This window comes from Littorina saxatilis, linkage group LG6 (genome assembly GCF_037325665.1).
Source record: "Littorina saxatilis isolate snail1 linkage group LG6, US_GU_Lsax_2.0, whole genome shotgun sequence".
Taxonomy (NCBI): Eukaryota; Metazoa; Mollusca; class Gastropoda; order Littorinimorpha; family Littorinidae; genus Littorina; species Littorina saxatilis.
This window is the reverse complement of record NC_090250.1, coordinates 31,225,542-31,241,923: the sequence shown is the minus strand read 5'-3', so window position 1 is coordinate 31,241,923 and position 16,382 is coordinate 31,225,542. Positions and strand designations below refer to the sequence as shown.

The 16,382-nt window shown below is 40.8% G+C and overlaps 1 protein-coding gene across 3 annotated transcripts in view; it reads right to left on the bottom strand.

Moving 5' to 3' along the window:
- Window positions 1-238: 238 nt before the first annotated feature.
- Window positions 239-16,382, bottom strand: part of LOC138969001 (pre-mRNA 3'-end-processing factor FIP1-like) — a 34,480-nt gene continuing 18,336 nt past the window's right edge. For 2 of the 3 annotated variants that reach the window (XM_070341690.1, XM_070341691.1), the window contains exons 10-17: window positions 13,407-13,531; window positions 11,776-11,826; window positions 10,367-10,420; window positions 5,887-5,914; window positions 5,394-5,519; window positions 4,611-4,742; window positions 1,279-1,479; window positions 239-866 (exon numbers count right to left, since the gene is read on the bottom strand). In XM_070341690.1, the coding sequence (XP_070197791.1) occupies window positions 716-866; window positions 1,279-1,479; window positions 4,611-4,742; window positions 5,394-5,519; window positions 5,887-5,914; window positions 10,367-10,420; window positions 11,776-11,826; window positions 13,407-13,531 (868 nt within the window). In that variant the 3' untranslated portion in view covers window positions 239-715. The remainder of the gene's footprint in view (window positions 867-1,278; window positions 1,480-4,610; window positions 4,743-5,393; window positions 5,520-5,886; window positions 5,915-10,366; window positions 10,421-11,775; window positions 11,827-13,406; window positions 13,532-16,382) is intronic. The other variant, XM_070341692.1, reaches the window with a different exon arrangement.

Here is a 16,382-nt window from a genome sequence, read left to right as displayed (position 1 = left end):
GAGAGAGAAGTAATGAAAGAGAGAGATAAAGAAAGAGATTGAGAGTCAAGGATGATTATTTGTAAGAGTGTGTTGTGTCTGTGTGACACAGAGAAAACAGAAAACCTGAACATGCCTCTCACTGGACAAACAGATACATTGCGATTCAAATAGTGTTTCTTTAAATATTAAAAAAAAACATTCAAAAAGACTTTGTTGACACAGTAACATCATTGCAAACAGAAACACAACAAGAATGTAAAGGTGTACGTTTTTCTTTTTTTTACATCAATTCTCAAGATTCCCCCTAAGTTCTCAGAGGAACATAACCAGCACCCTCGCAGCACATGAAAAATGTTGACCAAGATTTCTTGACATTTTCTTTGAACAAGTCTGTATCTTTCCACTTCCCATCCCTCCCCAAGTGCTTATCCAGATACTCGCTCGGACATGCCTCATGACAATCTGACCCTTAGAGGTCATGAATTCATTTTAGAAACAAAACCAACATATAAGTACAAATTTTAAAACAGTTTCTTCTCTAACCTCTTTTGCCTTGAAGCCAGTGTGCAGCCGGTCATGCTTTCAATGAAAACAAATATTGAACAAATTCTGTGTCAATCCACAATAGCTAAATACATCAAATAATGTACAGGGAATATTCTGAATGTTAATGACTTCCAAATGACAATCTCGTACAATTCCTCTAAAACTTAACAATAACACACAGACACATTCACTCTGCTTTCGTGGGAGTTGCATCCCCTGCTGGCCATTCGGAAGAGTCGTCATCCTTGTCTCGTCTTCTGCGGCTCTTCTTGTGTTTAGACGACGAAGCTCTGGATTCCGTGTCGGAGTCATCTCCCTTGTGCCTCCGTGAATCAGACCTGAATAGGAAAGATACTGATTTAGGAAAGCTTCAGTTACTGAAAACATGTAACTCCATGCTCTTCCAAAATTTGGGTGGGTTTTTGGAATGATTTCAGCATTGACTGATACAATGCATATTACATGTACCATCAATAATATATTTTTACTTCGTTTTTATAAAAAGAAAATCCTATGACTAAAAAAGCAAATGTATACACACACTTTTAGTTAAACACCACTTTCAGAATTAAAAAAAAGAAAAACAATCACTGGTGAACTAATAAATTTTGTCTTCACAGCAAACTTTCCTTATGAACTCTTTACTCAATCAACACAAAACTACAAACCTGATCTACTTGCAAGGACTATACCAAGGAAACCGCATAACGGCACACAACAAACCCTATCATGCACACAAGCACACCACACCTGCGTGATCTGTGTTTCTCCTCATCTCTTTCGCGCCGACTGCTTTCTGTATCGCGATCTCTGGTAGACTCCGTTGACCTTGACCTCCTGCCCCTGTCTCTCTCTCTTTTTCTGTCACGCTCCCTGTCTCTGTCCCTGTCCCGTTCACGGATTCTGTCCCTCTCCACGCGCTCACGTTCCTGACCGCGGTACTTGGTATCTCTGTGAATGAAAACCACCAATCAATAAAAGGAAAACACTTCTGAGATAAAAAAAAAAATTAAAACTATTTAAAAATTTTAAAAATTTTAAAAAATTCCAACCAGGCAGCCGCAACCTACTACCATGTGGCAAGTTTGCCCATGTTGAACTGTACATTTCACAATGTCAGGCAGACATCAAAGCTCTTAAACCCAAACCCATCAAAGAAAGCAACCTCTCTGAATCAGAACTAGTCGCCCTCAAGTCCCTACAACACAGATTTGACATCGTCATAAAACCAGCAGATAAAGGAGGGGCCGTTGTGGTTTGGGACCGCGGCATGTACATCCAAGAAGCCAATCGGCAGCTCCACAACACTAGTGCTTATCAATCCCTAATGGAACCAACACTTCTGTCAGACAAAAAATTCATTGCCCAGACCATTAAAACTGCTGTCACACAAAACAAGCTTCCTCCTACTGCGAAACACTTGAACTAGTCTCAAGTTCAACAACCCAAATTGTATCTCTTGCCCAAGATACACAAACCTGACTCTCCAGACAGACCTATTGTGTCCGCTTGCAGTTGCCCCACTGAGCATCTGTCTCAGTACCTCGACCATCTCTTGCAACCAATCGTTCAGACACTGCCTTCTTACATCAAAGACACCACTCATACGCTTCACCTTCTGGGTGAAATCAACAACAACCCTTCTTTTCATCCCAACCTTCTGTTCACCATGGATGTGTGTTCTCTGTATACATCCATCCCTCATTCCGACGGACTTCAAGCACTTCAGTTCTTCCTGGACAAACATTCTGTTCGCGACCCACCCACTCCAATCCTCCTCCGTCTCGCAGAGCTTGTCCTCACGCTCAATACTTTTGAGTTTGATGGACAAGTCTTTCATCAGATAAGTGGTGTTGCCATGGGAACTAAAATGGGACCTTCCTATGCCTGCCTATTCATGGGCCACCTGGAATCCCAGATTTGTTCCACTTACACTGGACCTCAGCCTGAACTGTGCAAACGCTACATCGATGATTGCCTCGGTGCCACCTCTCTCTCGTTGTTTGACCTCACTGATTACATACATTTTGTCAGTAACTACCATCCCTCTATCAAATTTACCTTTGATATCTCTCCTTCCGCAGTCGTCTTTCTGGATCTGAACATTTCCCTGTCTGACGGCATTCTGTCCACCAGTGTTCATTACAAAGACACTGATGCTCACACCTACCTTACTTTCCATTCCTCTCACCCTTCTTCCACCATCCGGAGCATTCCATTTTCCCAGTTTCTCTGACTGCGCCGCATCTGTTCTGACACAGATGACTTTGAAGAGAAAGCAGCAGAAATGTCTGATTTCTTCCTTCAACGCGACTACCCATCCAGCCTCTTGAATGTGGCCTTAAATAAAGTTCGTCGGATACTGAGACAGGAAGCTCTGCAGCCATCATCCACCTCAGACAGACCTGTGGCAGTTCTGACCCACCATCCCCACAACCTACCTGTTCGCCACATTCTGAAAACTAATTGGTTCATCCTTAAGTCCAGCCCCTCTGTTGGTGACACTTTCAGCCTGCTACCCTTGTTGGCCTCCCGATGGGAATGCAACCTTAGAGATTCCCTGGTTCGATCCTCTCTTCGTTCGCCAGTTCCCCTACAACCCAGCACAAACGCATGCCAGAACCCTCGTTGCCACACCTGCCCCCACATTTGCCATTCTACCACTCTGACCGGCCCCCAAAAAGATTTCAAAATTAAACGCACGTTCTCTTGCACCAGTCGCAACCTCATCTATGCCATATCCTGTCTCAAATGCCCCAAAGTACTCTACATTGGTGAGACCGAAAGAACCCTCTCTACCCGCTTCACCGAACATCTGGCAGATATTCGGCATCGCCGCTGTAGGTCTGTTGCCCAACATTTCAACAGCAGTAACCACACCTCCCTGGATGCACGTGTGAAAGGTGTCTGGCAAATGTACAGCACCTCCACAGACAGAAAACAAGTAGAGTCCGATTTTATATTATCCCTGGGAACATCCACACCTAACAGTTCGAATGCGAAAATGTGATGTACTTGTATTCCCCCAAACATACTGTGGATTTACGGTACGTGTGGGTGTGCATTTGCATTTGTGTATGTGTGTGTGTGGTTTTGTTTCTGTGTGTGTTTCTGTGTGTGTGTGTGTACGTGCGTGCGTGTTTCCCCCCCCCCTTTCCCCCCCCCCCCCCCTTTATGAATGTGTATTACTTTTAGTCTGTATGCCTGTGCCCTTGACATCATCCAACCACTTCTCTCCCCTTTCATTCATTTCCGTTCCTAGAGTTCCTTCCCCTTTTTGCATGTTTCCCCTCCATTTTCTTTCAAACCTTGTTTGTTCCGTGTTGCGTCTGCTTTTTGTTGTCTTTTGTGTTCTTGTTTTTCCTGATTAAGCTTCCAGAAGCAAAAATTCATTATCGTCTTGTGTCGTCTTTGTATCGATGAGTACAGTAATCCTTTGTTTTTTATATTTAAAACTACACAAAGGAACAAACAAACAAACAGTTTCTTAGTTCGCGAAGCGTAAACAGCCTGAAATAGGTCTGCAGATGTTATCTTAGGATTTGTTGATGATCTGTTCAACTGTTTTAAGATGATTAAGCAGGTCAACATGAAATTATGTCAGATTATATTTAAAAAGTATACATCCCCAGGCAGACGTAACAAGTAATTGAAAGCCCGATGTAAGCATGCTATACACAACGAGGAGTGGGCGATAAAGCACAAAATGTTGATCAATTTCACGAGTCAAGATTTATTCTCAAAGAAGATGCGATTCATGAATCATACTTTATTTCCCCAAAATAGGTAATTCATGAATCATAATCCTTTCAACAACAACAAATTCACAAATCATAATTAATTCCCAAAGAATTGATTAATGTATCACGATTTATTCCCTGAAGGAAAAATGATTCACAAATCATGATTTCATTACCAATGAAGAAGAAATTCACAGTTTACCATGAAAATATGGCCATGATGTGCTCCCTAACTAATGACAAAGAGTAATTTTCAGCATATTATTTTCATTTTTATTTAACAGAAAATAATCAGGTCAGTTCTGACACTCAGAATATCCTTGTCCATGTAGGAGATCTCACCTGGCGTACTCTTCCTCCATTCTGTGCGGGCTCCTTTCACGCTCTCGATCCCGTCGCGAGCCCTCCCTTCGCTCTCGTTCCCTATCCCACTCTCTATCTCTGTCCCGACTGTCCTGCTCGCTCACCGAACTGCTGCTCACACACAGAAAATCAGATCGCCAAATCTCAACAAAAAGAATGGTTTGAAAAGCTCATACTCATAGTGATACAGTAAAAAAAACACTTTTAAGACCTGGAAAAAAACTAAGAAAACCGTGTCTAAAACAGAGGGACTGCCTTGAAATTGAGGTAAATTTACTGGGGTCATGAACAGAAAATTGGAAAAAGCAAGGCCTTAAAACAGGGGATGTCTTAAACTAGGGGGGGGGGGGGGGCCTTTATATGGGGGGTTAACTGTACACAGAAATGACAGTCTGTTATTCTTGTCTGGTTAGCTACCCAAAGCTCAGTCGAAAACAAAGATTGTTTTGGCTCAAACCGAGAAATGCAAGCCTAGCTTATACATGTACTTTGTATCTGCTTAGCTACCTGACACACTTCATTCAGAGTGCGAGGAGCAACATTATGGCTTTGTCCCTCTAAGCTTCTTTCAACAGAAAACAAAATGAGTATAGAGAGTGAGATTCAAAACAAAACTGAAAATCTACATACTGTCAAGCTTAAATGTAAATTCAAGGAAAAATTCACTGGAGAGAAAACATGACAAGTTTATGGAATACAATGCACTTTTGGGCCCTCAAATAGGAAAAAAAACTCAGAGTAGTGACAGGAATAAAAGTGTACCCTGTCTCCCACTGCTGTGCGTTAGATGAGCGAGGAGGCTCGTTGAAATTGTTGCCTGGGAAGGTGGGGTGACTGGGGCCGTAGCTGAACGGGGGACGGTCATCAAACCCTGGAGGCGGCATGGACCTGTTACAATTGAACAGAAAAACTTGAGATGCAAGACTAGACAATACACACCCACAAATATACACAGAGGAGGTACAGAAAGAAAGAGAGAGATAAAGAGTGTGTGTGTGGGTGCGTGCGTACGTACTGTGTGTGTGCGTGTGCATACATGTGTCTGTTTGCTCGCAGGTACACATGCACACCTCCATGATAGAAAAATAGAACAACAAGCTAAACAAAAACAAACAAACAAAAACAAAAAAGTTGAAAAGGCAAGACATTAAGACTGACAGATCAACGCCCACAAATGCAAACACAGCACATGGGTGCGTGCACACACACACACACACACCGATGAAGACAGCCAGACTGTTTAAGAGAGGCCTACCTATCAGGTTGGTGCACTGCATAAAAGGCTGAAACAGAAACAACAGAAGTAAAAATGCTATTCCTGATACAAATCATCGAATCTTAAAAATAAAACATACACTTTTTTCCAAATAACATTAATATCTGTGTGTAGAAGGCACAAAGTTAATTCAACAAAAAAAGAGAAGAAAAAAAAATTTGAAACGTTTATCCTTTCAGCACTCAAATTAACCTTTCCAATATCATATGTACTGGGTTTTCATCTTCATTGGTACTGCAAGAGAATTTCAAAATTGAAGTGATTTTACATCACACATGACAACTGTTACTTTAAAAACGACAAAATTTTTCTCAACGTATCCAGAAACAAAAACAAGAACAATGCCTCACATGCATGAAATTGAAAAGCAAAAACGTTCAAAACTTCAAGAAATGATTTAAATCACTCCATAAAAATCTGGGACGTCTCCGCAGACACCAACAACCAACCAACTCCATAAAAAATTGACACTGTGAACATTTGCGCAAATATGAAAAAAAGTCAGTTTCCATCTCAACCAAAACAAACAACAGTGGCCTATCCCTCTTCTACCATTTCAAATATCAGATTTCTCAGCGAGCATCTATTTTCTGCAATCTGACTGCTGAACTTCACCTGCTGCAAGCCCCTTTCTTGTTTCTTAATTATGTTTCGTTTAAAAGATTCTGCTCAACATCAACTGCGGTAAGAACTATCACAAAATAAGAACGTGCAAAATAGGATCCGTTCAGTAATATCAGAGGCCGTAAAAAAGTAAGCAGATATAACTTAAAGTTTTACCAACGCTTGATGTTCTTTCAAACATGTGAAAAGGTCAAATCTTTAAAACAAAAAAACAAAACAAAAAAATAAAGGTTTCAGTTAATGCAGTGTGTCAGCCTGTGGGCCATAAAACAAAGCAATAGAAAAACAGCAAAACTGCAAAATCAACTAGCTGGAAATTCTCTCAAAAGCGAACCATACAGCAGCCTAAAAGTAAATCAGTTTCATAATCATGTCCTATACACAGGGGAATGGGAGTGATCAAAATTTGATATGGCTGTTTTTGCATTAGCAGGGATGTCGTTAGGCATCGGACATCGGACATATACCGATTAAAAGGCTCAAATGTCCGATTCACATAGCCGCATGACGGTCAGATGTCCTATCGTTTTGAACTGAGTGCTGTCATTGTCCGATAACAACTCCATTCCTTCGGACAGCGCGATAATTATTTTATTTTCAAGATACACACATTTTTAAAACGCGACCGAGCACTCTCGCGTACAGGTGCACTGAAGTTGTGCAGTGCGGATCTTGCTTTTTCGGGAATTCCGAAACGTTTGTGACATGAGCCGTTTGGGCAGCACACTAGAGTTAGGAGTACGGGAGACAACTCCAACAGATTACAAGTCTTATGTCAGCTTTTGGTTTCAGTTCGAGACATTTTGAAGAAGCGCATTGAATTAGGACTCCCAAAGATCGACAAAAGCTGAACACCTTTGTCTTTCAACGGCATCCTGTGCTACGTTTGGGTCAAAAACCAGGTGAAAACACGCCAGGCGTCATTCTTGAAAATGACAGTGCCAATGACAGTGTCGCCGCTGAAACTGACACAACTACCAAAAGAGAAGTTTTGTCATTTGTACAGGACATGGTGTCGGCACAGCAGGAAATTCGCAGAAACGGTCTTTTAACTATTCATGGCCAACCCTGTTTAGTTGGTAAGATCAGAGATGAGACCAGCAAATGTTCAAAAAGTAGGAAAGTGAGCCGGGGTCCAGGGGCAACGCCCCGGTAGGGGGTTCAGGGGCTTCCCTGACGGAAAATGAATATTAGAATTATAAAGGCCATTTTGGGGCCTCTCCTGATAGCAAAAAATGAGATCATGCCTTTTTAAAAAGCTATAAAACCCACAAGAATAATATGTTTTAGCATTTTAAACAAAAGTGTGATTTATAACAATCACACACACACACAAAACTTTCCCCTTATTTTTTCAGTTGCTAATGAAAAATGAAACACCCGACTACATTCTCATCAACTAATTTCGGTGGTGCACTCGCCCTATCGAAAAAAGGACAAGAAGGGCAAAGCCCATACGACTCACATGCTTGACCTCGACCTTTAGGGTAACTAAACCTAGCAATGACATCATACACTAAGAACTGCTTTACACATTTTTCCTACCAAAATACATGTGACTTTGACCCAAGGTCAAGGTCATCCAAGGTCATGCAACACAAAGCTGTTAATTCAAGACATAGGAAGTACAATGGTGCTTATTGGCTCTTTCTACCATGAGATATGGTCACTTTTAGTGGTTCACTACCTTATTTTGGTCACATTTCATAAGGGTCAAAGTGACCTTGACCTTGATCATATGTGACCAAATGTGTCTCATGATGAAAGCATAACATGTGCCCCACATAATTTTTAAGTTTGAAACAGTTATCTTCCATAGTTCAGAGTCAAGGTCACTTCAAAATATGTATACAATCCAACTTTGAAGAGCTCCTGTGACCTTGACCTTGAAGCAAGGTAAACCAAACTGGTATCAAAAGATGGGGCTTACTTTGCCCTATATATCATATGTAGGTGAGGTATTGAATCTCAAAAACTTCAGAGAAAATGGGAAAAATGTGAAAAATAGCTGTTTTTTAGGCAACATTTATGGCCCCTGCGACCTTGACCTTGAAGCAAGGTCAAGATGCTATGTATGTTTTTTGGGGCCTTGTCATCATACACCATCTTGCCAAATTTGGTACTGATAGACTGAATAGTGTCCAAGAAATATCCAACGTTAAAGTTTTCCGGACGGACGGACGGACGTCCGGACGGACGGACGGACGGACGGACGGACGACTCGGGTGAGTACATAGACTCACTTTTGCTTCGCATGTGAGTCAAAAAATGACAAAAGTTCGTTTGCATTTATTTTATAGAATTCTCGCGACCTGGCGAAAAAAATGTCGATGCACCTCTAGCCCTATGTATCTGCTAGTGGTACCGGTCAGTATCGTCCACAACCAACCACTCAAATCGACGTACTTTGCCGTAACCTGACCCTGGGGTCCGGAGCCAAATCGCCGACCGGATTTTTGAGTGGGCGTGGTTTGCAGCGAGAGTTATCTTTTCCTAGCTTGCCCCATGCATAGATGCTACACCAAGTCCGTATTTCACCAAGCAGTGGCCGTTGTCGCACCACGTGCACACGGCCTGACCGGGAATGGATATCTTGGCGATACTGTCGCCAATGAGCTGGCGCCTTTCTTTCTTGTTGATAGTGACAGTCACTTCTTCTGACAGCCAGTTGGCTTTCCACTTGTTTTTCACACTTTGGTGGTCGATCGTAAGAGCTTCCACAGCCGACAAAACAATACGGAATCCAGACGCCTTTTTCACCTTCGGCGTTTGGAGATCGGCAGCCAATCAAAACAACCCACAAACCGCCATCGGTGAATAATTAAGCCCCGCCGATAATCGTCGGAGATCGACAGCCAATCAAACGCGACCCATGATACTACTATGGGTTCACGCGAGTGCTGGGGTGCGAATGCACTGACTTCAGACGCAGACAGCTTCAGCTGAACGGTTCATACCACCACCCCCCTCCCCCCTTTTTTCTCAACGAATTTGCATCGATCTCAAGAATGGTCTGTGAGCTAAGGAAAATATCGGAATTCCGATAAAAATCGGACCAGTCCCATGTCTGTAAGATATTGACAGCAAAGAGACCATACTGCTTTGTCAAATCTGTGTTGAAACGGAATTTTTTTTCTCAGTATTTCATTTTCTAATTCTAGTCAAATCTTGCAGTTTGTGAGACAATCAAAAAAAGAGTACCGAACGTTTTTGTTGCTTTTTAGTTGTTTGTTTCTTTTTGTGTGTTCTATTTGAAACTAAATAAATAAAACAATGTATGCAAAAATGGTCGGTGAAAATACTACATGTATATATGTGTGTGTGTTGAAGCATGTGTGCGTGCATATGATTTTGGAGCCATTCCATGGAAAGTGTTTTTCACAAAATTACGATGTCCTATTGAAATTTGTGAAAGCGGTCAAATGTCCTATTGATGCTGAAGAGCTCAGGACATTAAAATTGTCCTATAGGTGTGAATTTGTAACAACATCCCTGCATTAGCAAAGTACTGGAGAGGGAAATTAAACAAACTTGTCCCAAACAGAGTTGTACGAGTACAGAATCTTTAAAAAATACAAATTTTAAGAAATTAAAAAAAGAATCAGTACTTGTCTGTTTTACTGTTTACAAAACTCATTCCTGTCGTCAAAATGTCATTCATCATATGTAATTGTTCACTCCTTTTACCAAGTGTGCACCAAACAAAAAAACAAAAACATCAGTTTCAAGTACACTTTCCATACAGGAATAAGAAACCAACAACTTAAGTCCGACTCTGATGGTTCACTTTGTGCGAGAAAACATAACCAAAGAAAGTTAACTCTTTTTCTCAGACCTGAAAAGTTTCTGGTCGAGTACATTACATCGCAACCCAGAGCATATCCAAAGTCTGCTGTTGAAAACATGCATCATCTTATACATGTATTTTGTCTACATTTCCATTTTACACAAAATGCTATGGAAAGAATCATCATGGTTTAAAACCCTTCAGGACACTTCATTCTCTTAAACTATATCATAGCCTTTGCTACGAACATATACATTCTTATAATACTAGACTACCCAGTAATGAGAAGAAACCATGCCTAGTAGTCTGCTCAAAACATGAACTAGGTTGTCACACACCATCACAAATGGAGGAAAAAAAGAGAATAAAAAACGCTTTCTTAAAAAGGCTGAAACAGAAGACCTAAAAATTCAGGAAAAGAAAAAACAAAAGAATGGTCTGACATGACACAATGCCAGCAGGAAGCCTGGCGGCACAAAGCTACATACATTTAAAGGTGGTCGTCTACATTTTTTGCTTTTTTTCAATAATCTTATGGTTAGATTTCGATACAAAATTATGTCAAATGATGAATGAACCATGGGGAAAAAAGTTATAGAAAAAAAAATATGTAAAAAAAGATTTTATTTTTGGGTAGCGTGAGTCACGCTTCCAATATTTTGTTTTCTGTTTGCTGAGAACATGTGCTTTGCCTAAAAATACTGACCAATCAAATTCATGTCACTATGCTTATTGCCACGCCCAAACAAGTGCAGCACGCTTTTTTTTAAACGCACGAAATGCACAGGATTTGAGAGGAGTTTTGCGCTTGGCATTTTCCAAATAAGGATATCCTATGAAGAGACCAAAAAGCAATGTACTCACGTTAAAATGACGAGCACGGGACGAATAACAGCGACGTTTCGACCTAAGGGTCTTCTTCAGGCACAAAAACACAAAAATACACACACAAAAAAGAAGAAGAAAGACGATAGAACAGATAAAGAGGAGAATAACTGACAAAACAACTGCACTGCACAAACCAACAAATGTTCTTTTTTGTGTGTGTATTTTTGTGTTTTTGTGCCTGAAGAAGACCCTTAGGTCAAAACGTCGCTGTAATTCGTTCCGTGTTTGTCATTTTAACGTGAGTACATTGCTTTATGGTCTCTTCATTGTTCCCTCTCACGTGGAGTCGCCATTGTTTAATGATATCCTATGAGTACTACGCTGGAATACTACAATGAATTTTCAAACGGCTACACTGGCTTCGTCTTTCCTGATCGAAAGGGGGTGTATTGTTGATATTTGTAGATAATAGACTCTGCATTTTAATGGTCAAATGGCGATTTCAGTATAAAAATGTAGACAAGGACCTTTAAGTTTAAGCTTTCTACTGCTGAAAACGATTCCACACCAAATCTTTACGCTATGTAACAAATCATCTGAGCAAAGTCAAGCAATACAGGACAACTTACGGTCAAATGGATCAGGAATGGAAGGGAAGCCTGGAGGAGGTACACCCATGCCTGTGTAACAATCCACAACTGTTATAGTCACGTTAATAAACTTTTATCTCAAAACGAATTCAGTGGAGACTATTCAATGAAAATCAAAATGAAATGAGCACACACGTTCACACACACACACACACACACACAAGTTCACATCCACACACATGTTCACACACACGCATGCAGTCACATCCGCCCCCGCACACACATACACACACAAAGCACTACATCTGACCAGTTACACAAGCACACAATACATCACATACATGAGCACTCACAAACATACACAGACATTTTCATGCCTTCAAACTAACACACAAACAATTGAGTACAGTCGAACTCGCTTAAGACGAATCACTGGGGGTCGGAAAAAAGTTTGTCTTAACCAAAATTCGTATTAAGAAAATTGATTGATTTTTTTTTTTAATTTTTTAAAAAAAAAATTTTTTTAAGTCTTATACATTTTATGGTGTTTCAATTTGTTTCTTTCGCAACTTTCATGCTGCTTCACGTTTGAACAATAAAGTGACATAATCAGTTACATGTTCATGTGTGTCTCATGTTGAGTGATGATTGTTGAGTTTGAGTGAGAGTGAGCACACAGATGTTTCATCCAGTTGTTACGTTTTTGGTCACACACACACACACACACACACTGACACTGTCCACATTCGCGGTGTTCCTATCACTTGTCCGGAATCACTTACCTTGGCGACGGGTAGCAAACCTTGGTCAATTTAGTTTTTTTTTCTTTTTTGGTTGCGACATGATGTTCAAATCCAAATCGAAAGCACTCACTGACTGATAAACTATCGCGAACCGGCGAACGCAAACGTTGAGAGTGTGATTTCCCCTCTGGCATCTATATTTTTTGGCAATGGCTTCCATTCAAAACATTGATGTTTCGTTTTTGGTATTCGCGAAGGAAATAAACGTCAGTCAGTCATTTATGTTCAGTGTCTGAGCTATCAATCACTTTGATTCTAAATTTAAAATTGTTTAGTGAGTACAGTGTAATCAATTTAACTTTATTCAGTGATCGGTTGAGCGATGGTTCAAGCAGTCCACGCAAGGGAAGACTTTGACACATGTATTCAAACTTCTCAAATTCCCATGATATGTCGATCTCGGGACGAGTTTAAAGATTTCGTCATAAGCGTGAGTAAATTACAGACATTATGCATGCTTGGGAATCCAAAAAGTGCTCGTTATAAGCATAAATTCGTTACAAAGAATTCGTTTCAAGCATTTTTTTTAAGCATGAAGAAAGAGGTATTCAGTTGGGAACTTAAAACTAATACGTTATAAGTCAAAATTCGTAACTAGCGTGTTCGTTTTAGGTGGGTTCGACTGTATTCAGCTGATAGTTTGGTCTTTACTTTTACATTCAAACATTCAGACTCCTTTCATATCACACCTCTACTTTATCACTCTCAAATGCACATGCATACACACACAATCATACTCACATGTACATGTGTACATACACAATCATACTCACACTCACATACATATGCGTGCGCACAATCATACTCACACTCTAATATGCGCACACACAACAAATATCTCTGTCTCTCACACAACAGACTACATACCTGGTGGAGGCATCCCATGTGGGGGTGGCATGCCAGGTGGGGGGATGGAATAATCCAGAGGAGGTAAGTGGGGAGGGGGGATGCTGGTGGGAGGCATTCCTGACACTGGTAAGAATTTACGCCCCCTGCACAAATAACAAGAACACATGAAGTCGCAGAAACAGGGACTAAAGCAAAAGGCACAAAACTAAAATGAATAAAAACCAAGAAAAAACAGTAAACAATCTCAGAAAAAAAGTCTTAACAACAACTACAAATGTACAAAACTCTAGCAAAAGCAGTAAACAATTTCAGAGGACAACGAATGCAAATAAACACATGTTCAAATGCATAAGTCATCACACACAAAAAATATTCCTAACAATTTTTTTTACAAAAGCATGCAGAATCTTGCTGAAAGTGAAATTTGGAAAAAAAATATCATGACTAAAGTTGAAGCCTAATGCGTACATGTCACCAGCAGAAAGCTTGGTTTAGTTACAATTATGCATGTCTGTAAGGTCTGTAACATCCTTATTTCAAGGCAAGCGACTGTTATCAAACCGAATGACTGATTTGAACAATTCTTTCTACAATATAAAATGTACATGCTGGACTTCAAAATGAGCCCTCACTTCATTTCAACTCAGCATGTCTGTTCACAGTAATTCGACCACGGCAAGACCAACACAAGCCTCCCTGATTCAAAGAAAGTTTGCTCTATTTTTTAGAACTTCTGGAAATCAGGAGAGTTCACTTTCAAACTCCTCAGGATGTGAAAGAAAAAGTTGGAGCCAAGCACTGATGCCAATTGGTTGAAATTATAAAATTTCAAAAATAAATTTTGATTTAATTAATATACTTACCAACTCACATAGATAGCATTAACTTCAGTTAAAGTGCTAGGACACTGAACTACGCTTCACCCCAAAGGGGAAGCAACCCCCTAAAAAAGAACGTCATTGACCTATAACCCAAGCTATACAAGAGTCGAGGTCATACCGTCACGTGACCTATCACGCGTGACTCGACCACCGCCTATGTTAGAAACTCACTCCTACTGAAGTGATCTGTTCATTTTTAGGGAAACCCTAAGCAATAACTTCGTTTTGTGATAAGACATGGAAGCACTCTTACATGGCAACGTGGGGAAATAACTCTGAAACAAAAACCGTATGCCATATAAGGCATGGTATTTGGTGATTATTTACACTACCGGTGTACTGCGCCTGCGCAGGATGTATACCGGTGAAACTCATTCCGTATTGAAACATATAACCCCTTAAAAAAATTTGCGGGGCAGGCTGGGAGGGAATCCAATATGTGAGTTGGTAAGTATATTAATTAAATCAAAATTTATTTTTGAAATTTTATATTAAATTACATATTCTTACGCAACTCACATAGATAGCAGATTGCTAATTTAGGTGGTGGGCAAATGAACTCATAGTTAACATCTTGCAAGTATCTGGCCTGTAGCTACAATAGCTGGCAAACCGAAATTACTGTTCTGCCGAGCACCAGATACGTTCCCAGGAACACATAAAAAGACATCTTCTGCAGAAGATGTCTAGTAGATGTGTATTAAAACAGCGGGTACTTAAAATACCCCGCCGATAGAAAACTCATGACTACGTCCTTGAACGGTCAATAAGCTGCATTCATGACTTATGTAAGTCTCTCAGACTTGAGAACAGATAAAGAAGAGGCCTATACACTCTGACCTCTTGAGCCCGTGCTGCCTGAAAAGGGAGGACTGACTGCCCCCCCCCCCCCTTTTCCCTGCCACCACTGTAGGCATGCCTAATCAATGTGGCAGTCCATTTAGCTAAAAGTTGACTTCACTAAATCATTGCCTCTAGAAGTGTTGATGGAAATAAACAAAAGCCTTTGTTCTGGTGATCTAAACAGATCAGTTTGTTTGTTTATTTGTTGCTTAACGTCCAGCCGACTACGCAGAGCCATATCAGGACGAGGAAGGAGGGGATGAAGGGGGCCACTTGTCAAGCGAGTCAGAAATATATTTAAACTCGAAATGTACAATTGGTTAAATATGGCTCTAGCAGAGCCAAAATATTGCAAATTGGTAGAATTGTATTATCGGATCTGGTTACTCCTGTTTCTGCTTATTTGTCAGAAATTTTGAATTAAACCTAAGCGCTATAGATCAGTCTTTCTCCAAAGAGATGTCTAAAGCAAAAACCAGACAGAAAATGCACTTACTCGCACTTCTCTCAGAAGCTACTAGAGTAAGTATGACGGCTTCCCGTATTTAGAATAACAAGGCTAATTTGTCAAGGATTAAACAATCCGAACTCAAAAACTCCGAAACTGGGAGCGAATCCCAAGCCTGGACTGGAGATTTGCTTTCAGCAAACCAAAGGGAGGTTCCCTTAATCACGCTGGCTAAAAAGAACCCAAGTGAAAAAATTTTGCGACCTAGCTGTGTCAGTGCAACTGATATCGCATAAAGTCTTAATTCAGAGACGTGGGAGAAAATTCGGAAAGCCAGGATAGGTGGTTCGCCACCCGCATTGAACGGAGAGAAGTGGAGTTCTTTCCGTTAATAGTACGCCAATTGTTCCAAGCCAGTCAAAGTGACACAAAAACGAAGACGCTGAACCCCTATGAAATCTCTAGACCAAATCCAGAGTTGAGGCAGAAGCCCCTGAGCGTCTCAATGATTCCCGTACAGTAGACACCCGTGTGGCTCGAGTGTAAAAAAACGGCGCCCTCTTGCCAGCCTAAAGGACTGGCAACCAAGATTGAGTGGGCCCATAATGTGCGACCAACAGGCCGCTCAAAGTAAAATTGAGAGTATTATCCGGGAACGGGGAGACGAACATTTAGCAGAAGGTGATAGTACCGAGAGGCAAAACTTCTACCAGCGGCTTCTCCAAATTCACCAGAAGGAGTAGAAGCGTGTAGCGAGATAGAGTCCAATCCAAGTGGACATTCCTGGCCGGCTGACTAGAGTCTGCCAAGACCTAGAGCCTC